This window comes from Gallus gallus, chromosome 4 (genome assembly GCF_016699485.2).
Source record: "Gallus gallus isolate bGalGal1 chromosome 4, bGalGal1.mat.broiler.GRCg7b, whole genome shotgun sequence".
NCBI classification, from domain to species: Eukaryota; Metazoa; Chordata; class Aves; order Galliformes; family Phasianidae; genus Gallus; species Gallus gallus.
In genome coordinates, this window is record NC_052535.1 from 16,349,472 (window position 1) to 16,374,267 (window position 24,796).

Below are 24,796 nucleotides of genomic sequence, written 5' to 3' on the forward strand. Positions count from 1 at the left end.
GCCAAGTGAAGACGAGCGCAGTGCATGGCGGTCATTGGAATCAAAGTGTTTTGCTTGGTGACAACTGCAGTAACGCCATCTCTAGTATAGAGAACAGAGCAAGGAGTTTGATTGTATTGCCCCTTATCTCCTTGAAAAGCAGCCAGGAAGGGGTTTGTTCTTCGGGCAGCTGAGCGCCATACAACCACAGACTGACATCCAAATGGAACCGTTACTGCTGGCACAGAGGACATGAAAGATCAGGTCACCATCCGAGCTCCTTTAGATATACCAAAGCAACGAATCAACTGCAATACTGTAACAACTAATTAAAATGCAAGGCTCACGAATGACAGCAGCCATGCAAAGTAAGATCAAGCTTTCATACGTGGCACAGTTTATTCGAGCAGTAAAATACAGTCAGGAGCACACACAGTATTAAAAAAAAAGAAAAGAAAAAAAAAGAAAGGACTAAAACGTGACATGCATAATGTTCAGGCATGCAACCAACTAACATTTCGATTCCCTCCCCCGTGTTTCATTGGGAAAACAGCAATGCCACCGCGGCAATCCCCACCCAGCACGGCCCGCTCCCACCCGGCGGGGCCCTTCTCTCCACACCACGTATCACACGAAGGAGCTCCTCGCGAACCTCGGACGGACGCATCCGGGAGCGCAGCCGCGCCTCCCCCAGCGCCGCCCCGCGCCTGCGCACAACGCCGCGCGCGGACGGGACGTCAGCAGCGATCGCGCCGCTGCGGAACCCACCGAGGGATGCCGGCCACGCCCCCCCCCCGTACGCCACGCCCTGCGCCGGCGCGCGAGGGGGTCCGGCGGGCGGCCGTTAGAGCGGCCGGCAACCATGATCACTTCCGGTAGGTCAGAGGGCAGCGAGTCGGCGGCCGGGGAGAGGCGGCTGCTGCGGGGCCGCGCGCGGGAGCGACAGGAGGGGCGGCCGGGAGGAAGGGCCTCGCGGGCAGGGTCGCACCGTCGGGGCCGCGGGGCCGAAGCGGGGCCCGTCGGGCGGCCGCGCCCCGGCATGCACAGCGAGCGGATGCGCCGCCATCTTTAGGCTCCCTCCCCGCCTGTACTGACAATAACAAGCCCCGGGCCCGGCCGCCCCGGCAGCTCCCCGGCAGCGGAGAGGGGCGGGCGGGAGCCCCGCGGAGCGCTCGGGGAGCGGGCGGCGGGGGCTGCGCTGAGGCCGCTGAGGCCGGGGTGCTGGGGCCGCGCTCGGCCCTCCCGCTGCCGCTCGGCGGAGGAGAGGTGGCGGGGCAGCGGGGAGCCGCTGGGGCCGGAGAACGGCGCTGAGAAGAGCCCGCGGGTGGCGAGAGGCGGGGGCGGAGGCGCTTCCCTGAGGGAGGAGTGGTGGCAGGAGACGGAGGAGAGCTGCGAAGAGAAACAAAGTCACAAAGAGAAGGGGAAGAGAGGAGATCTGGTGATTCCTCCGAGAAATAAGAAGGCGAAGGAGGGGGAATACCGAGGGACTCTGTTGATAAGGAGAGAGGAGTTAAAAGACTCCGCTGAGAGACACCAGAAGCTGACACAAAACCTCTCTCCTCATTGTCGCACCGCCAGGATTTGATGCCCCTCAGCCTGCTCATTTCTGTGTGTTCATGTTTCCCACAGGTTTCTCTTCCCCCAACCCCTCCACTGCAGCTCAGGAGGTCAGGCCTGCCACTGATGGTAGTAGCGGCAGCAGCTCCTCCTGCAAGAAGAGAAAGTTGAATAGCAGCAACTCCGAAAGAGAGGAATTCGATTCCATTTCCTCCTGCTCCTCATCTCCTTCCAAAAACAACTCCTCCTCATCATCTTTGGTCATCACCACCTCTTCGTGCTCCTCCTCAGGGGTTGCCTCCTCCAACCATCACCTCCAGAAGAAGCTGCGCTTTGAGGACTCCTTGGATTTTATCGGACTCGATGTGAAGATGGCTGAAGAGTCTTCTTCCTCCTCCTCTCCCGCTGCCTCTTCTCAACAGCAACACCAACAGCAGCTCAAAAATAAAAGCCTTTTAATTTCTTCAGTGGCCGTAGGGCACCATGCTAATGGCCTGACCAAAGCTGCCTCTACTGTGTCCAGTTTCGCCAACAGTAAACCTGGCTCCGCTAAGAAATTAGTGATCAAGAACTTTAAAGGTAACAGACTATAATTCCTCACAATCTCTGCGGAGCTGGCGCTCAACTTTGTGTTTTGTTTTCAACATGAAAACCAGTTGGCTTTCAAATAGCTCCAGGTTTTACAGGAAATGCTTTTCTGTGGTAAATGTTCTTAGACTTATATAAAGGGGGGTTATGTTGATGATGCATCCTTGCCCGATCACGTGCACATCCTGAGCCAGACTTCCCTGCCTGGGCTTATTGTTCTGACTGCGTTCACTCTGTTGAGGAGAAGGCCCTATCTAGTATGTTGAAGGAAATGTTTTACTGCCTAAGTGTGTAAATCACCTTTGATCAAACTTCTAAGGTTTGAAAACACTTTTCCAGTAATCCTGACTCAGGGTATACTGTATATTTTAGCCTTGTTTATGGTAAGTCTTTGCAAAATACACTTAAAAAAAGTAGACTTGAATCTACGTGTCTTGCCCGTGTGTATTTTGTCTGTTTGTAGGTTAATCTGCTTGTGCTTAGTTTTAAACGTTGAAACTAAGGTGATTATCCAGCTATTAACGCGGATTTCCTTTCTGCTTCCCCTACTTGACTTCAAAGTAGGTAGTTCAGACTCTTGCAGGTTATTTTTCTTGCAGTATTGTCACTGCCATACTTATTGCTTAATTTTTTAACATCTTTTCTACTTTAATGTGCTCTTCCCTTTTTCTTTTCAAATGTACATTATTGTGTAATTTCTCAACCAACATGGTGGAGCTTTTCCAGTGTTGTTACTTGAGACCAACTGAAACAGAGAAATGAAGCTTTCTGATGTGAATGTTGCTTGATATTCTAATGAAGAAAATTGAACTAGGTGAAGGTAGAGAGCCTAGCTAAAATTCTGTAGTTTTTATCTTTAAAACATCTGAAAATTGTGAGATTTTCTTGTTAGCCCATTCTTCTTTCACAGTAATCCAAAGACGTACTTTCCTGAGTGTTTTTGTTTTTCTTCGTTTGTTTGGGTGGGAGAAGAGAGGGCTTAAAGGTCTTACAGAGATTAAAACTTATTTCTAAAGATGCAGTTGATACAAATGCACTGTAGAGATAGCACAACAGGTGACAGTTAGGATTACTTGAGCCACTGTAACGTCCCAGTGTGACTTCTTGCTTTAAGGATCACCTAATTCTCACGTATGTTCCCAGTCCATTTCTCTTGCTGCCATGTCACCATCTCTTAACTTGGTTGTTTTAAAACATCATATTTAGGATGCATGATGGTGAGAAATAAATGCTACTGCTGTGTGTACTCCCGTATTCTTAAGAGAAGGCAACTTTTCACATTTAAAATACTTACTACATGTCATGGACGGCATGGTGCTGCAATCATCATTGCTTATGAATTGGTCTTGGAATCACTTCCTTAAAAAGAATGTCTTGAGAATCTGCGTCTCTGGCTTTTATTTATGCTTACGTGCCAAGATGACTAATAATCGTAGTGTGCTTTCGTCTGCGATAGCAATACACATCCTTTGCAACTTCCTAACGTTCAGAATCTTGGTATTTACTCCTGTATGTCTTATTCATTACAGGCTAGTGAAAATGAGCAAGCCCCAGTTGTAGTGAGTTGTCTCTGTACGGTACAGTCAGTGTTGGGATATTGCCAGTACTGGAGGGAAATGTATGGGGGGGAAAAGTAAACAGAAGTAGGATTTTTTTTATCCCCAAGAGAAATCATAAAGCTTTGAGGTGTTTGGTTGGGTTTTTTGTGTTTTTTTGTTTGTTTGTTTGTTTTGTTGTTGTTCGTTTGTTTTTGTTGTTGTTTGGTGGGGTTTTTTTTTTAACCTTTACGTTTGCAGAAGTCTGTTTGAATGCAGGCAACTTCACTTGTTGGTGACATGGATATGCATCTGACTTCCTAATTTTTGTCCTTTTCCCATCTCCATGTGGGAACTTCCATGACCCAACAAAAGGGGTCACTTGAGCTAGCTTGAGAACATGTAATTTTAAAATAGTCGTGGTTTTCTGAGAATGTAACATGGGTAATCTTTTTCATCCTGTGGTAATTGCTTTGGTCTTGTTGTGGGCCCTGCGTAGCAGAGCCTCTCTGGAAAATCTGCAAATGCTTGAGCTGTATGAGCATTAAAAGAGGCCTTAACTCTACAGATATCCTCTGGCCAAACCCAAGAGAAACATAAATAGATTAGTTCAAAATCCAGAGATTTTCCTTGTGACCATAAAGCGTGTATTACACTAAGTATTTCTATGCGCACTTCTTGCCAGTTTCTTTCCAAGTGTTAATGCAGAGTTGAATTCATGTATTTAATTAAAAATGTGCTATACACAACTCCATATCCCTTACTCCATCGTTTTCAGCTTTTGTTGTTTTGTTTTGTTTTTTCCTCTGTTAGCTGTACCATTCTGGTACAGGGAGTGTAATGAGGCTGCAGAACAATCTTCCTGGGTTTTGGTGCTTCCCTCACTGAGCTGCATAGACGTGTTATTTGGATTGTTTTTCATTTGTACTTTTCAATACAATCACAGACTGTTAGGGCTGCTGTTGTTGTTATGTATATGTGAAGAGTAATGCTGGATTTTTAGTGTGTTACCATTTCAAATGTAAGAAACTGCTTTTGCCTTATTGCTTTCTTTTCACATGTGAAATATAACCTAGAACATCAAGGTATACTTTCTCCTCTCTTGAGTTATATTTGTGCTTTTGGTAAAAAGTAAAATGTTTTGCTCTTACTAAATGCTTTCTCAAACTCTATAAAATAATTTCTTTTCAAGATAAACCCAAATTGCCTGAAAACTACACAGATGAAACCTGGCAAAAACTGAAAGAAGCTGTAGAAGCAATCCAGAACAGTACTTCCATTAAGTACAACTTAGAGGAGCTCTATCAGGTAAGTGCTTTAAGCAGAAGTGTTGAGGTGAGGGATTTTCTCGATGGTTTAGGGTTTTTGGTGTGTTCCTCTTGTTGTTTGATCGTACAGCAATGGCAGGAACATGATGTTTTGTTGATAAATAAGGCAAGTAGCTGTATTTGGGGTTTGTGGTGTGTAACTGCCAAAGGAGAAATATGAAAAGTCTAAAATGGTGGTGTTTAGGTAAGAGGAAAGTTACTTATAGTTCTGATTGAGGCTCATAAGTAATTCATTTGAAAACCAACATTTTTTTGTTTGCCTTTTTAAAAGTAAATATAATACTGTCTTGGTTCAGTTTGTATGTAATTGCTTGTCATCCAGCATTATGTCTAACAACTGAGAACTAACATTTGTTTATTTCCAGCAACAGCTCTGACTGTGTTGCCCTAAACCTTTGAGGGAGTGATCAGTCTTAAACTTCATTTCATAACATTTTATTTATAAACTCAACTTCTTTTTCAGCGAATGTGACAGGAAGACTTCTTTTCCTCGTCACCTACTCTGAACTTACGGTTTTAGTGGCATTACTGCTTCAGCTAGGTATAGGGAAGCACTCTAATTACTTTGAAAGCTTTTGTTACCTTGTTGGTTGCTCTCTGTTTCTGTATATATCGTTCTGTTCATCTGTTTTTGAGTTTGTTCTTCCTCATTCCTTCCCCTTCTTGGTAAACGTTGTATTAGATTTGCCTGGTTTCTGTGAAAAACTAGGCACAGAAGTGCAGTTTGCACAAGGTTTGGGATCAGATTGAGGGAAAAATAAGTTGCGTTCCTTGTGGAACTTGGATCTTCCCAGGCCAAGTTTCTTGGTCTGGTGCATCTTTTTAAGGTTTTTACACTTTTTTTTTTTATAATGCTCAGTGGTGAAACTAATAACAAAGTACAGACCGCTGTATTAGCTCGTATGTAAAATAACTTACTCTAGGCTGAACAGCAGAGCAAATAACTGCCAGTCAAGTACTGCAGTGTATTCAAAATGGCTTAAAGACACAAGGTTGTTAATACAACTTTGTATCTGCTATGAAGTTGCCACTTAAATTCCTGGTGGTTTTTCTCCCAGCCTTAGTTTTTGATGACACTTGTGCTCACAAAAAAGGATAAGATTTTTCTTCTAAATCTGTTTTAACATCATAATAATGTAGATACCTTTCAAGAAAATAGTGTGCAGTCAAGTATGATTTTTTTTTCCTATTCTTTTTTATAAATTTAAAAATGTCATGATTTAAAATGATTAGGAATCACCAGTGCTTTTAGTGCTTACTGATGTCATTTCTGAACAACTCTTTGGTAAATGGATTTGATTCCAAATGTGCCTTGGCAGATGCTTTTATCCAAGCATAGAGGAAATTGCAGGAGTCTGCAGCAGTTGTTGCTGCACACATCAAAATAGGATGCCTTTTTTGTTTTTAATGGAGTTAAGTTGTTTATTTTCACTATTATCTGTGTTGGAAAATCTCATTGAGCATACACAGAGGTTTTGTTAGTTTGTGGGCTATTAGTTTTGCACTTACTTTGTTCCCTCTCCAAGAGGAGAGAGAATGCAGTTGTGAGTAGCTGAAGTTCTGTGGAATTGACTGCTGCTTTATGGGAACAACTCTTTTGTTAATACCAGAAAGTAAAGATCTGGATCTTTGGTGCCATATCTGCCATTTCTTTTTTTCCTAAATTAATCACAGTACTTCTGGGAAGCTCTGAGGTTCCCTCATCAGAGCAGTGCTTGTGTTTTGTTCCTGCTTTCCCTAACACAAACCCTCGTTTGGATACTTCAATTAAAAGACCAGAATTCACCTTGAACAGGGATTCAGATGTTTTGACCATCTGTAAGACACAAATGTCTTGAAAAGTTTTATTTTGGCAATTCAGCATAAAACCACTTGATGAATTACAGCTACTAAAGTTATCAGCAATTCCTTATATAGAATTATGTCTTGTAATTCTAGCAATAAAATTGGCAGTAGTGTTGCAGCAGTGCTGTGCTTCATGGAGCAAATCTGGTAAAACTTTTGTGTGCTTAGAAAGTGTGTCCTCTTAAAAATCATCATAATAATGCCAGTAAGTTGGGCAGAATTCACAAATTAAAATATTTTTATAGATGTTACCAACAAAAATGCAGAAGCTTTGTATTTGGTATTCGAGTGCACGCCTTGTTTAACGATTTGGGATTTCTGATGCACAAATGGGAAAGCACAGCTTTATATGAATGATATATAAAAACAAGCACATGCTCACATATGCTAGTAGGTTTTTTTTTCTGTCTGCAGCAAAAAGGCCCAGTTCTCTAAGGATCTGTGGCAGCATGGTTAAATAGCACTTGGGTTGATAGGCAGCGGTTAGGAGGATGTTCAGCTGAAGTGGCTGAGCTGAGCAGGAGCTCTCACCTGCTGGTGAAGTACAGCAAAATAGCTTCTGGGATCGGAGCGCTGGTTAGAAGTGAGGCTGGCAGGGCTATGCAGGCAACTAGCAAGTCAGAAATATCCATCTTTCTTGTTCTCTGTTGATTTCTCCAAAGTAAGTGAGAGAAGTAGTAGTCAGCTTGTTGCACTTAGTGGAACTTTAATCAGTCTCTTTAAACTTGGTGTTTTCAGTCATCTTTTTCTTCTGAAATCAGAGTAACAATTAAGCAGCAGCAGATCTTGGGAATTAACACTGAGCCTACCCCTATGGGTGGTACAGCACAATAGAGTTGATTATCCTTCACAACCTACTCTGAACTGTAATCTAGAATATGTTCTATTGTACTGTATTTGTTTGGGATTCCTTATGTGTTAAGACAGTTGCATTTATTGCTGTTTACGAATACTAAGGTCTGTGTATTTCGACAATTTTTGGCTTTTCTAATAATCCTAATTCAGATGTCACGCACCTGGCTTGTATTTCTGTACATTGGTGTTCAGAAGATGCTGGCTCAGCTTTAATTGTCATGCTTACTCTTGCTGTACCTGTTTCTGACAAGCTTATGCAAGTTTGGTTTTCCTGTTGGCAGTGTTGGCTGGGTTTTATTTTGTTTCAGCTTTGCTGCGTCACACAGCCCATATTTAATGAGTGCACTTGTGCTATGTACATCAAGAAGTGCTGTGTACCCCAGGATTGATTACTAGTTTAACTGCTTTGGTTATTGCTGTGCTTGTAACCGTGGCTGTTAGCTGTTTAACAGTTTGCGTGAGCTGTTAGCAAGTTTTTGAGGGGGCTTCAACGTAATGGAATAGGCATGCTCTGTACACTGAAATGTGTAATGTTCTGAGCTGCTCAGGGTATGGCTCTCCTTTGTCTCTTACTACCATTGCATTGTCACGTATCTCTGGTGTTTGGCATGCAGATGTTAAGTGCTACAATCAGAAGATGATGGACTTTGAGTGAGATACAGAAGAATCCCATGTCTTTTTTTTTTCCTTGTAAAACCACATGAGAGCATAGACAGACTTCTTACGATCGCTTTCTCTTTATTTCAGGCTGTTGAAAATCTCTGCTCCTACAAGATTTCAGCGAACTTGTACAAACAATTGAGACAGATCTGTGAAGACCACATTAAAGCACAAATTCACCAGTTCAGAGAATATCCTTTTTTAGCTGTTGACAAGCCAAAATGTTTTTACCTGCCAGTATGTAGTGGTGGATTTCTCTAAGTAGTTCATGACACTGAGCTATGGTGAGCTGAATTCCTGGTTTTTGCATAGTTGGGTCTATTTGTGCTTTTGTAGGACGTCACGAAGACCAATTCTGATTCCTTTATATCTGTAACCATCTGCAAATTTGTTGAGAAAGTTTCATTGGTACTTAGAAAACATTTTGACATTTTATAGAAGTTCAAATTGGATTTCAGAGTAAGACTTCAAAGACCGTTCACTGTATCACCTGCTCAAATTGCCTTGTTCAGGTAAATAGGAAAGTTGGAGCAGTTAGTTCCTGTCTCGTTTGAAAAGTCCTACCAGTCTGGGGAGGTACGGTGATACTGGATCTGAGAATCAAAAAGCTTCATCTAGAGAAGTCTGGAGTTGCATCAGAAAGAGATCCTATTAAGTGGGTTTTGGTTGGTAGCAGAATTATGCTGCAAGCTGAGTACAAGTAGAATTTGGGGAAAATTTTATCTCCTGATGTTACCTATTAATGTGAGCTGAAGTTACAGTACCTTTATGTAGTGGTGGGCTCCTTACATAGGAGGGCTGCTCTAAAAGTAATGCCTCCTATTTTATGATGGTGATGGTATGGCAGTAGAGGCTGAACCTTTCCACCACTGTCCCGCTATGTTGTGTGGCCGTGTGACAGATGGCAGCAGAGGGGTACTCTGACAGAATGGCATCTGACATGGGAGTGTGTATGAAGCAAAGGGCTGGAACTGAATTCCTTCATGCAGAAAAAATGCACCCATTGACATTTACTGACACTTGCTGAACACTGATGGAGACCAAACAAGTGGACAAGAGGATGTGAGCACAGTGAGGGCTGGTGCAGATAGTTATGAGCATGGCATGCAGGCTCTTGTTCATGGCTGGTGCAAATGCAGAGCTAGTGGTGGTGACTGTTGCAGCTACAAAACACTGGTTTTCGACTTTGCTGTATCATGCTCAACCAGCAACTGTTACTGTGCTCCTTCTGGTCGTTTCTGTGGAAACAAATAGGAGGCATTACTTTTGGAGCAACTTGTGTATGTTGTGGATTATTGGGGTTTCAAGAGTGTGGGTTTTCAGTGTTCTCTGCACATGTCCTCACCAAGATGGGGCATTGGACAAAACATCCAAAAGTATTTAGGTTTAAAAAAAAAATAGAATTGTTTGGGTTTGTCATTATTGAAAATAGTATGTTTATACTGTGGCCTTCATTAAAAAATACACAACTTGAAAGAAATTAGGTGGTTCTACTTGGTAATAGGTGAGTTTGTTTTGCTGTTAAGTGTTGTTTTTTTGTTAAAGTTAGATTCAATGCTAACGCAACCTGTTAATCATAATTTTCTTAATGATTTCTTCATGGATTCATTGGATAGTGTTCTTTTTCTAAAGAAAATAGACAAATGTTGGCAAGATCACTGCAGACAAATGGTAAGATTTTTTCTTTGTGAAGAAAAGCAGTTTACTAGTTCAGTTGATGCTTTACTTAATTCTGTTCCTTTACCAACACACTGTGCTTCTGAGAGATTGTCTTATATTTTGATAAGGCTTCTTTGTGAAATACATTGTATCTAGTACATTAGAAATAGAGCCTTGAAAATACAGTAGTGTGTTTCTTGATCTGGTGTGACATTGGAGTGGGGAGGGGGACAGCACAAGTCGGAACAGTTATTTCCATGCAAACTTTTTTCTATTTATACCTATTATGAAAGCAGCTATTCTTTTCTGGAGAAGAATGCTAAGTGTCACATTGAACGTCCCTCTGGGATTGGCAGTGCACAAACTGCCTGAAACCTCACTTTCTTTGTTGTTGTCATTGAGCATAATTTGTTTTGCTCTTCAGTTTCAAGAGTGAAATAATAAATAACTGTGGCTTTTTTTATTTCTTCTCATACCAGATTATGATTAGAAGTATTTTTTTGTTCTTGGACCGAACGTACGTACTTCAGAATTCGATGCTGCCATCTATTTGGTAAGGACACAAAGAATAACATTATGAGGGGGTTATTTAAATTATCACTTGTTTGGCAGAGTACTTTCCATTGACCTGTAAATTAGATGGTGAATACATACCTTCTTGCATTTTTAATGTCCTTACCGTGAATTGCAGATTCTTCTAGAATAATTGTGATAGGAAGTCTCAGCTAAGTAGATATCAGCATCCACTTTGCACAATAAAAAGGAAAGGGCATGTTCAGCAACTGAAGTGCTAGGGTTTGGCTTGTCTGGTTATTGCTTTTTACACATGTGGTATTCTTTGACTGTTTTTGAAGGGGAAAAGTTATCCAAAATGAGAGCAAGTTATTCTCCCTCTCTTGTTCTAATAGTTAAGCAAATGCTCTTCAATGCCATTACCATACTGTGTTTGGCTCTTCACTGGGAGCTAAACTACGTGAATTACTTTGCCACAGAATAAAAGAATGATGGATGGAGGTCCTGAATTTTCTAGAAGTGTTCAGAATCACAGTTCCAATGTTCAATGAATTTGGAACTGGGATGCCTAAAGCTGTGATCCTTTCTTGTCTTTCAAATCACTGAGTTCTTCTAAGGGCTGCCAAAGAGAAATAAAGATTAGGAAGTAATGAACAAAAAGGAATGTTGCCCAACAGCTTAAGTATGGAAGTGAGGCCCGGAATGATATTCTCCTTTCCTTGTGGAGGCTGCTGTTCAAACAGTTTTCTGTCATCTGCCAAGTAAAAAAGAAAATGCTGCAAAAGTTCAGTGATTATTTAGGAAAAATGTGTGTGTTGGTCTTCAAAATCTGTAGTTTACTGCTGGTGTGTTATTTATATAGTCATTATTTATTTTAGTATGTATGTGTTTATCCATCTTAAGTGATTTGGGGGCAGAGGAATGAGGAATTTGGAGAAAGCTATTGGGCTTTCTGTTAGATCCTAGGTCATGTTTTATTAATGAATTATTTAGAGGTGATTCTTAATTTATTAAATAGCTTTTCTTTTTAGGGATATGGGGCTAGAATTGTTCAGGACTCATATAATCAGTGATCAGAAGGTTCAGAACAAAACTATCGATGGCATTCTTCTGCTGATTGAGAGGGAAAGGAATGGTGAGGCTATTGATAGGAGCTTACTGCGAAGCCTTCTAAGCATGCTTTCTGACTTGCAGGTGAGAAAACTTTTGTGTTAACTTTTAAATCAGTAAATAGCTTATTCTTGTTTAGTGTTTAGTAAGCTTTACCATGGATTGCTGTGTTGTCTCTCTAGATTTATCAAGATTCTTTCGAGCACAGATTCTTGGAAGAAACTAACCGTCTGTATGCAGCAGAAGGACAGAGGCTTATGCAGGAACGCGAGGTATTTTGAATGCCTAATGATATTTTGTTATACCTAATAATTGAGTGTTTTTCAAGGAGAGGAACTATTCTGCTGCACTACATAGTGTGTTGGGCCATAATGTGCCTTGTATGTTTTATCGTAGTCTGAAAAGCAAATTTGCTTGGAGTTGCCTTCAGAGTGCTGACGATTGCCCCTTAGAACTGGATCTGTTGCTGCTGTCAGCCAATATTACCAATTTTTTCCTGTCTTGATTTTTAAAATATACAAAACTATGCTGGCATTTTCAGGTTCCAGAATATCTTCACCATGTCAACAAGCGCTTGGAAGAAGAAGCAGACAGGATAATCACTTACTTGGATCAGAGCACGCAGTAAGTGCAATCTCTTTGCTTGGTTTGGCTCTTCTATTGAGGGCCATCAGTTTGTTTCAATTATTGACTGACTATCAAATGCTTCTCATTCCCCAAAATTTCTTGGTTATGATGAAACACTGTCTTGGTTGACACATCTGATACTCTTTTTTCCTATGCCATTATTAATTTTGACTTAAACGTTGTTGGCTATCTGTTTGGAGAAATAGAGGCTGCCACTCCCAGTCTAAGTATCTTCCTGAAATACAAATTATCAGCTAATATCTTACCTGAAAAAGATAGGGCCAATTTATTTGAGAGAATTCTCAAGTAAAAAAACTTTTGATGTTTACACAAGAAAATTTGCACAGTCGTTGTGGAGTGTGAGATAATGACTAATGTCACTCTTCAGTCTTCTTGAGGAAATCCTGCCCCTAAATATAAACCAAGTGGAAGTAATCACTGTGGGGCAGGAGAAATGTCCTTCTAACATAAAGCTGTGGTTGCTGTGGTCACCACTGTAATAAAATTAGGAGCAAGTATTAGCAACTTCTTAAACAGCAGGTATGAATGATTTGAGTGAGGAAGGTGCTTTGCTGCTACCAACTTAAATTTTGATTTCTTACCTCCTTAAGCTGTTAAAAACTTGGGCTCATTTAGTGGCTTTTTTCTTCCACACAGTTATCAGTGGCCGGCTCCTTTTTTTGTTTGAATACCTCTTGGCCCGTGAGATGTCTTTATTTCCTGCTCCCAAGGCAAATCTTCCACAAAGCAGGAAAAGGTGTATTCTTTGATAGACTTCTTGCTCAGTTTCTTCGCTGGTGGAATCATTGTCCAGCTGCCTAGAGGTCACTGCATGCTTAATGTGAGAATCAATTCCTCAGTCAACAAGCAGGGAAAAAAAAAAAAAAAAAAGGACGCTTACTGAGAAGGAAAAAGGATAAATATGTATATTCCCATTTTAGGTCCTTGACCACAGATAATAAGAGCACTCCCCGTGACAAGTCTAGTTAACATCATCTCAAAAAATGGATTTGTCAGTACTGGAAAAAAGAAAAGTAATTCTAAACATTTTCTTCTATAGGAAGCCACTAATTGCTACTGTAGAAAAGCAACTTCTAGGTGAACATTTAACAGCCATTCTCCAGAAAGGTAATCTTTCCTCTTTATAGAAATGTTTCTCATTCTTGCTTGGGGCTTTCAGTTGTACTGGAAGAAAAGAAAAAGTGACAGATTCAGATGCTGGGGGAGGACTTACATCGCTTACATCGTTCTGTAATGCCCTTTGCAACTCAGTTCATGAAATAGCACTGACCATTTTGCGAGTAGGCAAGTACTGTTCTCCTCGTCAGGGCCACAGTGATGGTTTTCAGATACACAATAACAACAACAACAACAACAAAAAAGAAAACCAAATTAGGGTTCTCTTCAGTTCAGCGTGTTAAGTATCATTTTGGAGACTAGAGGTAAGGGAGTAGCCTTTGAATTATGGTTTTACCAGAAAGGGGAAATGCTGATTGCTTGCTACTCATAAAATACAACTTGTTCTAAAAAAATAAATAAACTTGAGCTGCAAAGAACATTGCCATAGCTCTGCAACAGTATGTGTGGAGTCAGAATGATCCTTTCTTACTCTGAGAGATTGTTTGGAAATAAATATGTGTTCATCAAAAGTTGAGTAACAAAGTGATCCAGTTCTGGATGAAAGAGGTGTATGAGCATCTTTTTGCACATCTGGGGCAGATTCTTTGTTCAGAGGAATATCAAATGTTTAGTATTTACCCAGCTACCATTCTTAGAGCCTTTCTGTTGGGCATCAGGCCTTTTGCCAAAAACTTTAAAGTGGAAGGTGAAGCTATTTCTTGAAGCTGCTTGCCTTCAAACACCTGTAGAATTAATTTTTTTCAGCTGGAATTACCAAGAAACCTTTTCTACTGATCAGTACAGCGTAAACTCCTCAAATTTTAAGGGAATAGTAAAGCAGAAGTAAGCGAAAGTGGTGTGATATGTGAAGTAGCCTAATAATCAGCTCAAGTAGCCGTTCTGCATTTAACTCTTTCTGTTAGCTGGATAGTTTGCCAAACCAGGGAGGGGGGGGAAAAAAACAAAAGCAAAAAAAAAAAAAAAAAAAAAAAAAAAAAAAAAAAACACCACAGCCCACCCACTAACTAACAAGAAATACCAGCACTGAAGAGGTCCCTTACTGTAGTTACAAGCTGTGCTCTCTTTGAATTACTGTAGGGTTTTAACATCTACTAAAATTCTCTTATTTTCAGGTTTAAACCACCTTCTGGATGAAAACCGAATTCAAGACCTGTCTCTTCTGTATCAGTTATTCAGTCGTGTGAGAGGTGGAGTGCAAGTTCTCTTGCAACACTGGATTGAGTACATAAAGGTATTGCTTTTAGAACTCTGGTGTTGGTGGAATTTATACAGAGACACTTCTGTGATCTCTGGAAAATATTGCATCTCTGTAAGAATTAAACAATACTTGCTGATAAACATTTAATGTATGGCCTTTCAAACTCTACTCGTAAAGAACAGTAACTGTTCGAGTCATATTGAAGAAAATATCAACTTTAATTACCAAATTGTAGACAAATTAGGAGTTATTCTGTTTATAGCTAGTTGTGGGAGATAACTATATTTTGCCATATGCTTTTTGATACTGACAGAACACTTCTCTCATCACCCTTTTAAAATTTACTGTCAGGAAAAAAAGTTCTGAATTTGATAATTTGGTTTTGAATCGACGTATGAGTTCTGAGAATGATTACGTAGTAATTCATTTATAATGCTGTTTCTTCTGTTGTATTAGTGCAACCTAACATGAATATCAGAACCAAAGTATTACAAAGATAACTTAGGCTTTAGAAATGTTGTCATTTACATTCATTATTCAGGCTAGTTGAAAGATATGTTTTATTTTGCAGGCATTTGGTAGCACCATAGTAATTAATCCAGAAAAAGACAAAACCATGGTCCAAGAACTGCTTGATTTTAAAGATAAGGTCGACCATATTATTGATGTTTGCTTTCTCAAGAATGAGAAGTTTGTAAACGCCATGAAAGAAGCCTTTGAAACATTCATTAACAAAAGACCAAATAAGCCAGCTGAACTCATAGGTATTTTGTTTCTATCTCTTCCCATGTGAGAATTTGGTGGGAGGGACAGGAGGGAGGTGCCACTGCAGTTTAAGGAGATCTGATGATGGAATTGTGTGTCGTGCCTTAACACACAATGCATCCTCAGACTGTGGGATCTCTTGTACTTATGCTGGTGAATTCTTTCAGAGGTTACCATTAAGCTTTACAATTAATTGGCAAACTTATAGAAAAGTGAAAGCTATTAACACTTAAGCATTCCAGCAATTGACTGGCTTCCAGTTTTGAGAATACTCCAAGTAATTTTGACTTTTTCAGAAGCTTACGTACCTGTGCAATCATCACATGCATGGAGCAGTTGGGGCTCCACATAGATATTTGTTTTTATGTTTTTATTTATAAAAGTGGAGAGAGATGGCAGTGCACTGTACTCATCGTCTCCTTGGAAACAGTGCCTCTGTAGCTTACAAAAAAGGTGGCTTACATCTTTGTGTTATGTGTCTAGCTCTCTGCAATTGGGAATACCTTAATGGTTTGTCTGGATGGTGCCTAATACTTGCTTTTCTGCCTGCTGTGCTCTCAGGCTTGTGGCATGATGCTTTCTGACCTTCTTTTTCACATGCTTACCAAACAATTGGAAGTTAGACTGTAATCTGTTAGAGAAATTGGGTGGCATAGCCAATACATTTAAATACTAGTTTACGTATTTCTTTTATCATGATCTTTACTATTACAGCCATGCTAACCTATAGCAGTATTGGCTTTTTACACTGAGACTGTAATACAGACCAGAATTTCACACATACACAAAAATTTTATTTAACTCTACTGTAGTTAAGGTGCAGTAATTGCTTATCTGAAAAGAGATTAGACTCGAATGTTTTATAACTCTGTACAATTTGTAGCTAGCTGTGATTAAAGCAACTTCAAGGTACTTTAAGTTCCAAAAGATTTAATTATATTAGATATAAAAACAAAAAACATTAAGGTACTGTTTCATTGTGACACTGGGCATGTGCTAAACTTATTCCTTAATGTTCTTTTAGCTAAATATGTAGATTCAAAGCTTCGGGCAGGCAACAAAGAAGCTACTGATGAAGAACTTGAAAAAATGCTGGATAAAATTATGATCATATTTAGATTCATATATGGTAAGTGTTCTTTTTTGTGTGTGTGGATACAGTTGTTTAATCAGCAACATAAAGGTACACTGAATTCACTTTTGCAGTCTTTCTGCATTTTTAACTGTAGTGCTGTTTAATGAGTTAAAATTCCTATAATGAGATCTGTCTCCAAGTCTATTGAGATATTAACATCAAGGTCCTTGTTGGTTTTACTGAGCTTTGAATTAGGCCCCTTAATAGCAAAAATGTTTATATAAAAGCTCTCAACGTTTTGTGATCACTGTCAAATCTCATCTCTTACAGGAAAAGATGTGTTTGAGGCCTTCTATAAAAAAGATCTAGCGAAGAGACTATTAGTTGGGAAGAGTGCTTCAGTAGATGCTGAAAAATCTATGCTTTCCAAACTCAAACATGGTAAATATCTATGGCTCTTTCAGCTTTCTTTTGAAAACAGTCACTCTAATGGGACTACTCAGAAGTACTGTTTATATTTCCCTCTTCTATATGACAGCAAAAATCTTTTGGTGATTTTGAGGAGAATCATTTGTTTTAAATTCAGTAATTGTAACAGAAATAGCCAAAACCCAACAGTTTGAAGCTCGTTTTGTATTTTGGCTCATGGGATAGAGTTGACCTTCCATGTGCAGAGTTTATCAGTGATATGTTCAGAGAACTTGAGGGTGGCCTCTCTTATTATTTGCTCCATATAACATCAGTAACATGAAGCTGTGGGCTAGCTACCAGTTTTGTAGTCTGGTCTTCATTGCTTTAGAATGGAGTCTGTGGGTGGTAAGGAGCAGGATTTTTACAACTCAGTGAGTTGTTCTACCATTGAGACAGTTTGGCAGGAAGCTCAGTAAGACTGGAGTAAAAGTCTGAGTGACAAATTGCCAGTATAGTTCAAGGAAGAATGGTCTATTTTCCATGTGGGGGAAAAAAAATTAGGTTGCGAAGTAACTGCCACACTAAAACATTCCCTCCCTCCTGTTGTTTGTATCCTTATTATCTTAATTAAATCCAGGTCTTTATTTAAGAACACTTGATGAAATAGGTCATCCTGCTTCAATATACATTCTTATACATAGAGTAGATACTCTTTAGTTTGAAAAAAGTGATTTTTAAGAATGGATTTGTCTTTTTTTTCATATAGAATGTGGAGCTGCTTTCACAAGCAAACTTGAAGGAATGTTTAAAGATATGGAGCTTTCAAAAGACATAATGATACAATTTAAACAGGTACTGCTGGAAAGCCTGCCATGGCTCCTTCATTTACTTGTTTTTTGAGTGGGATATTCTCAAAAAGCCTAGTAAGAAATATAGAATGTCTTTAATTGTAAACATTTCTATCGTAATTCGAGTTAAACTCCTTTTGGATTATTCCACTTATCTGTAATAGAAGTGATTGCTTTCAAAGGGAGTGCCCAAATATCTGACAGGGAAAGCAGTCCCTACTGAAAATCAGTGGGAGTTGATTTCTTAATTTGTTTCTGTACTTTTTGAAAATATTGCTGAATTTATTAGTGGTTTTCTTGATCAGTAAAACAGGAAAGAAACTGGAAGAAGTAGCTTTAAAAAAGGAAAAAAAAAAAAGGGGGGAAAAGAAATGTAATGCAAGAAGAATTGTAAACTTAACGTTTTAATGCTAGTTAATAACACTGTCTTCTGATGGGACTATCTCATAAGTTTAGTCATTTAAGCAGGTAATGATGCCTCTAGAACAATCCTTTTGGCCATTACTTATGGCAGTTCTGTACTGTTTTGATTATAAGCAAAGTTCAACTTAGTTTCCTCAATTCACATGTAACTGGGTGCATCTTCACATCAGCCTGCTAAAGCACTCTTGTTATTATCTTCCTGTCAAGCACCTTTGGAATATCAGAAAAGTACTTTTTTGTATTCTAATTTTCTTCTACATAACCTGCATTTTATATAGCAAAGATATCACAGTGTTATTGCCTTCTGTGCTCTCGTTATGCCTGCTGTGGCTAGCTTTTTATTTCTGCTGAAAACACATGTAACAGACATTGTTTTCTCTCAATGTGTTTCTTTCTGCAGTATATGCAAAATCAGAATGTACCTGGCAATATTGAACTAACAGTGAATATCTTGACTATGGGTTATTGGCCAACCTATGTGCCTATGGAGGTCCACCTTCCCCCAGAGGTAATGAATATACACACACTATACCAAATAGCAACTTAACAGAACTGCACGTTGACATCATCTGCGACTTGTCTTACTTGATTGCAGAGCGGAGGGAAATGCTTTTAAAGTAGGAATTGTGTTTGGTATCGTGGCTTTTTTTTTTCTATTTTTTAGATGGTAAAACTGCAGGAGATTTTCAAAACCTTTTACTTAGGAAAACACAGTGGTAGGAAACTTCAGTGGCAGTCAACTCTAGGACACTGTGTGCTAAAAGCAGAATTTAAAGAGGTGAGTGTCTTGTTTCTCTTATTCCCATGGCTTTGCCAGGTCCAAATATGGGTGTACCTTAGGAATGTATAGAGATGGTTTTTGTTCTCTGATGGCAAACATAGAAGCCTTTTCATAAAAACAAGTTTTGGGAGAACATAGCAGTTTTTAGAGAGTTTCCCAGTATTTCCCTTTATCATTTCTTCGTGGGCATGAATATATCTTGTGATGATTTCCCTTGAAAGCTGGGAATGTTTACTAAGTTTTATTTTTCATAATGTTAATGATAAAACAAGTGTTATCCAACTTAGTTATTAAAGAGATAGTAATAGCAACTATGTTTTTAGACTAATGCTCGTCTTACAGTTTGGATTAAAGGTCTTTCAAATTGTAATTTTAAGCACGCTTTGGATTTGAATGTGTCTAAATTTGATACATACATTAGCAAATTTTGTCAGTGGGTATGGTAGTCTAATCTGACCTCTGTCTTGCTCTGCATTTCATAGTAAACATGAGGAGAACAATAACTTTTATTCTTTCATATTCTAAAATAAATAAGGAACAACTGCATCCTGTAAGTGAAATAATTTACATGGAAGAGTGAGTTGATCCCCCCTGAGAACAACCTAATGATGTCTGTTATTTCCTCTGTGATAGGGCAAAAAAGAACTTCAGGTCTCCTTGTTCCAGACACTAGTGCTGCTCATGTTTAATGAAGGAGAGGAGTTCAGTCTAGAGGAGATAAAGCAAGCCACTGGGATAGGTTGGTACTAAAAACACTGACTGCTTCAAGTGTGCTCTTGAGTGAAAATACTGAATAACTTGTTTCTGCTTTAGAGGATGGAGAGCTGCGAAGGACACTTCAGTCTCTGGCTTGTGGCAAAGCTAGAGTACTGACAAAGAGCCCCAAAGGAAAAGATGTGGAAGATGGTGATAAATTCACATGCAATGATGATTTCAGACATAAGCTGTTCAGGATAAAAATCAACCAAATTCAGATGAAAGAAACGGTATATTTTTTGTTGTTTTTTCTAATACTCTAGGTTTTTTATTCTTGGGTTAAGTATCTCATTGCTTGCCCATTTACAAGCTTTATTCCTCTCGGTTGTAATGTACATAATGGTATCTGTGTGAAGGATGCACATGTATTTTGGATGATATCTCTTTGGATGATATCTCCACTTAATAGTGGAGATTTAAACGTGAGCTTCTGTGCTAACTTAGATATCGATCATCCTTGACATCTCTAAGGTTGATTAGCAGAGGTTCCAAGTATGAATGTTCTGTTCACCCTTAATCATTCCCTAGACCTTTACTGATTTGTGAACATAGAAACAAATTCACTGTGAATTTGCCAACCAATGTAAAAGTTGTGCAAAGATTTTGCTCTTGGGTACAAGTTCTTAAGACAGTGGACTTCCATATTTTGTAGGATTTATGTCCAGTATTTTACAGTAGACCTTTTAGTGTCTCACAATCAGACTTGTCTTAGATATGAAGAAGAATGGATTCAACAGTTCTGATGTTCTCTTTAAAACTCTTTTTAAATGGATCCATCAGGTAGAGGAACAGGCAAGCACTACAGAGAGAGTATTCCAGGACCGGCAATACCAGATTGATGCCGCTATTGTTCGAATTATGAAGATGCGAAAAACACTGAGTCATAACTTGCTTGTGTCAGAGGTCTACAACCAGCTTAAATTCCCAGTAAAGGTGTAGTACTGATTTCTTTTGTTTTCAAAATGTATTACCTCTCTTCACATTCCTTGACCTGTTCTCAGTTAAACAGTGCTTCTATCTGAAACATGTGTCCCCTTTCCTGATAGAAGGAACAAAAAGTACGTAATTTCAGGATTTTTTTAAAGTGTCAGTTTCATTAGTTTATCTGAATGTTAACCTCTTCATTAGTACAACATAGTAAAGGTTTTCAGAACTGGGAGTTTGTTAGTAGTAACAGATGCAATATGAGAAAGAATAGCTTACTGTGTACAAGTGCAAACTGATTTTCCAAAAGACAGTGACATAACTTAGATAACATAGATTCTGTGATTCTGTGATAACATCTGAGCTCAGATATATGGTGCATTCTGTCTAATCTTGTAACTTTCTCTTTAATTGCACATTGCAAGTTTAAGAAGCTTTGATGTGTTGACAGATGTAAGTTATAATTTGGTTCATCAGTCATCTCAAATAGTATGGATATTTGGCTTAGGTAGGATTGAGAAGCGTCGACTACAAAATAATAATGCTGACATCTGCTTTAATTTACAGCCTGCTGACCTTAAGAAGAGAATAGAATCCTTAATTGACAGAGACTACATGGAAAGAGATAAAGAAAACCCAAATCAGTACAACTATATTGCGTAAACATATGTTGGCCTTTGTTTTACTGCACACTTGGTGTCATACGCAATTGCCAGTGGATAAACTAGCCTGTTAATCCCGTTAATTGACTTTTTATACTACCGATGACTGAATGAAAGCAGTGTAATGGAGGAGTATAGTAGAGTGGACTTCTTTCAGTGGTTAACATGCCCATTTAAAGAGTACTATTTACATTTTAAGAAGAATGCTGTTGAACTCTTTGCATGTTATTTAGTAAGATGTGCAGGAAGCTGCAAGAAAGTATCTGGTCTTCGTAATTCCATTTGACTCTGGGTCTGAAGAGGAGAGTCCCCTGATATGACAGATGTCTTTCACACCTTTAAATGGAAACAGAAGGTTAATATAAGAAAATAGCCTTTACAATGCTTAAACTGCATGCAAACTTTTAATTTACTGTACAGAATGCATTTCAGTTAGCAACATACCATTGGTTTGGATGATACCCACATGCGGATTTTTCTCAAGGGGAGGGGAAATGGGGAATAAGCCAGGCTACGCTTATTGCTGATCTAGTGGAATATGTTCTTGGTTGCAGTTAAGACAAAATGGTACCAATGTAAAATGATTTATAAAAGTTTGTAGTGTGGGCATATATATACAAATATCATTCTTAAATAACTGCTACAAGAAAGCAAGTTCAGATTTGTATTTATACGGCTTGCCTGTAAGACGTAGTGTTCACCTTTGGGAATTTTAAGCATAAAACAGCCATAACAGAAACAAAAGTGACAGTTTTTACTGGACATGGGTAGGAGGCCTTCACCTCTTGGCAGCAATACTCTACAAAAGAGAATCTATTTAAAGGTATTTATGAAAAGCCACACTGTTCTTGTGGTAAAGCTATAAGAACAAAACCTACAAATTAATTTTAATACTTGTTTTGCTTTGCAACATTCTGAACTTGAACAAACCTCAAGATTTAGACAGGGCACTTGCAAGACTGCCCTGCTTTGGATTGCTTTAACTTAAAGCTTTAAGAACTCAGCCCTAGATGTGGCAGGCCTCCGAGAACCCAGAAGCCTACCTCTCATACGGAAAGATAGTTAAGTATTGCTGTAAGGCATCTAAAACATTGTCTTAGGTGACCAGAGAGCATTCTTTACATTTTGATAAGACACAGGAGAATAAGTCACTTGAATGTAGAGCTTTTTTTCAACAAGTTGCGTTTTTTACTGCTATAGCAGTATGACAAGAATACATGGGGTAAAAAATGTCAACGGCAAAGGTAACTCCTCTATGTAACAGTTCTTCCTTACAGCCAAGCTTAAGACCTACAATCAGCTGTGTTGCAGAGCACAATGAAAAACCTCATCTTTGTTCAGGCACTAACAGTCCTGGGGAATACCAGATATTTCCTGTAAGCAAGACGTTACTTTCTTTTTAGTGACAGTGTAACTTACCACTCTATGATCTCTAACTTTTATCACTGTGATCCCACTTTCAGGGGCCTACATGTGAGAGAGGGGGTGTGTGTGTCTGCTTTGTATTGGATGTGTCCCATCCTTACTGCTTTTTTGGTCCATTGTTTAATTCTGTATTTTCTTGTTGGGAAGTTTTCTCAGGCTTCTTTGTATGCAGTCCTCAGTTGACAGATGGAGCAGGTGGTTTTTTTTCTCCTACTGAATTACTTACTGTCACCCTCTAGTAACTGTAGTACAGTTCTTTACATGATCTGCAGAAAATCTGCCTTAACCTTTGACACTGTTACAGCATAACTACTGGTAGGCATCCGGGGCCACCATTGTCTCTGGAAAAAAGAAATTAATAGAATTATTTGGTTAAAAAAAACTTGAAGATTGCTCCTGCAAACAGAGAAACAGAGCCAAGTCTTTAAGTATTATTTCAAATGGCAATCCACTGGGGAGAAAAGAATCCCCCCCCTCGAAAAAAAACCCATCTGTGTTTTCCATTCAACATTCTTTTTTCTTGTATGTGTTTTGTATTTTTAGCTAATAAAAGATTCCTTTTAAAATGGTATTTTGAAGAAGGAACATAAACTCTTTGGGAGACAGGAGACTATAAAAATTGCTGTTGAGCTGGTTCCCTTCACTTGGTTGTAGCAAATCAATCAAACACCATCGCACATTAAAAATACCTATTCTGGTAAAAACCTCCCTCATCGGATAAGCTTGTTGCAATCAGTCAGACTAAGCAGACAGGTACAGGGGCCTATTTAATTTTTATCCCATCCACTTCAGTAACTTAAATGCGGAAATTATTACATTAAAAACGTCCTCAGCTCTCATAAGACTTCGGTGATCTGAGGCAGCCCCGAGTGGCAATCCAGTTAAAGCAACCCAAAGAGCAGACATTGAGAACACTGACTGGGCTGAGTAGAGGAGCAAGAGGGAGGGGAGAAGGCTTCTCATTCTTCATGGCTTTTCCCCGAGAACTTCATCTCTTCTGCTAAGGTCTTACTCATTCCTCGTTCATGACAAAGCTGCAGCCAAGATTTATTGTCCGGCTGTACAACTCTGCAACCTCTTGCCGGGATCATGTGCCTGCCTATTGAGCCATATATATCTCTGTATGAAAAAACAAGTGGGCTTGGACCACTGCTCATTTGGCTATAACACAGCTTGTCTGTTTGGCCACACATTTTTAATCTTGACTCTTGCATGCAGTTTATAGCACCTTGTTCATAAGAAATTGCAGTTTATTCTTAGAAATATATATTTTAAGTTTTTTTAATCTTTATACCCGTAAATGGAATATTTTTTTGTCTTGGCTGGTTTAAGAAGTGACCATTTTGTTTAAATGCTGTAATTGCAAATGTGTTGTAAACATTGTTTTGTTCTATAGTTTACACAAAGGTGCCAAAGTAAATAGTTAATAAAAAGGAAAAAAAAAAAAAAAAAAAAACCCTAGCAAATTAAGTTGCTTTAGCTGTGCTTCATATTTTGGTCTCTGCTCTTTTCTTATCAGTCAGCTGGTTGATTTTTCCTAAGCATATCATTTGCCCTAATGCTTTCTTCTTTCTTTTTTTTCCTTTAAAAAAAAAAAAAAAAGAAACAGTACATCAGAAGACATGTCCGAATACCACTTTGTTGGGTTGGTTTTTAGTGATTTCATACAATAGGAAGAATATTTTCTTTGGAAAGTTACACTAAAATTGTAAGAGTACAGCAGCATTCAAAAATGTAATATACTTTTTGTATAACAATTCTTCAGAGTATGTCTGGAGTGGGAAGAAGAAAACAACTAACCCTGTTACTTCTCAGAAGCCTCTTCACTCGGCTACTGGAATATAAAATTGTGCTTTTTCACTGCATCAAAAAGTTAGAGTTTATGCAGACTTGCAAACAGGGCATGTGTCACCATTGCATCCGTTGATGCAAAAAGCAGCAAAACCTTTTTAATGTTTCATAACAAGTCTGATATGGGTACAGAGAGTCTTTCTTAAAGTTGGTAAATAATGTAAATACATGTCCTTTCAGAGAGTGAGTCTGTTATCTAGGTATTTTGTGTCATTTAATAAATATTAAACAGTTTTGTGTTGATAAACTCTCGTGTAAAATGCCTTCTTCCTCAAACTGCT

At 39.0% G+C, this 24,796-nt stretch overlaps 1 protein-coding gene across 1 annotated transcript; it reads left to right on the forward strand.

Annotated features, from left to right (window-relative positions):
- The first annotated feature begins 784 nt into the window (after window positions 1–784).
- On the forward strand, window positions 785–24,762 carry CUL4B (cullin 4B). The gene is made up of 21 exons (XM_420335.8): window positions 785–854; window positions 1,609–2,115; window positions 4,852–4,967; window positions 8,435–8,538; window positions 9,949–10,018; window positions 10,486–10,559; window positions 11,551–11,713; window positions 11,812–11,901; window positions 12,171–12,253; window positions 13,317–13,384; window positions 14,509–14,627; window positions 15,166–15,358; window positions 16,384–16,488; window positions 16,765–16,875; window positions 17,612–17,697; window positions 18,517–18,624; window positions 18,781–18,894; window positions 19,531–19,636; window positions 19,711–19,883; window positions 20,434–20,586; window positions 21,145–24,762. Exons 1-21 carry the CDS (start codon window positions 842–844, stop codon window positions 21,238–21,240), a joined length of 2,652 nt encoding a protein of 883 aa, XP_420335.2. The 5' UTR covers window positions 785–841; the 3' UTR covers window positions 21,241–24,762.
- Window positions 24,763–24,796: the final 34 nt, after the last annotated feature.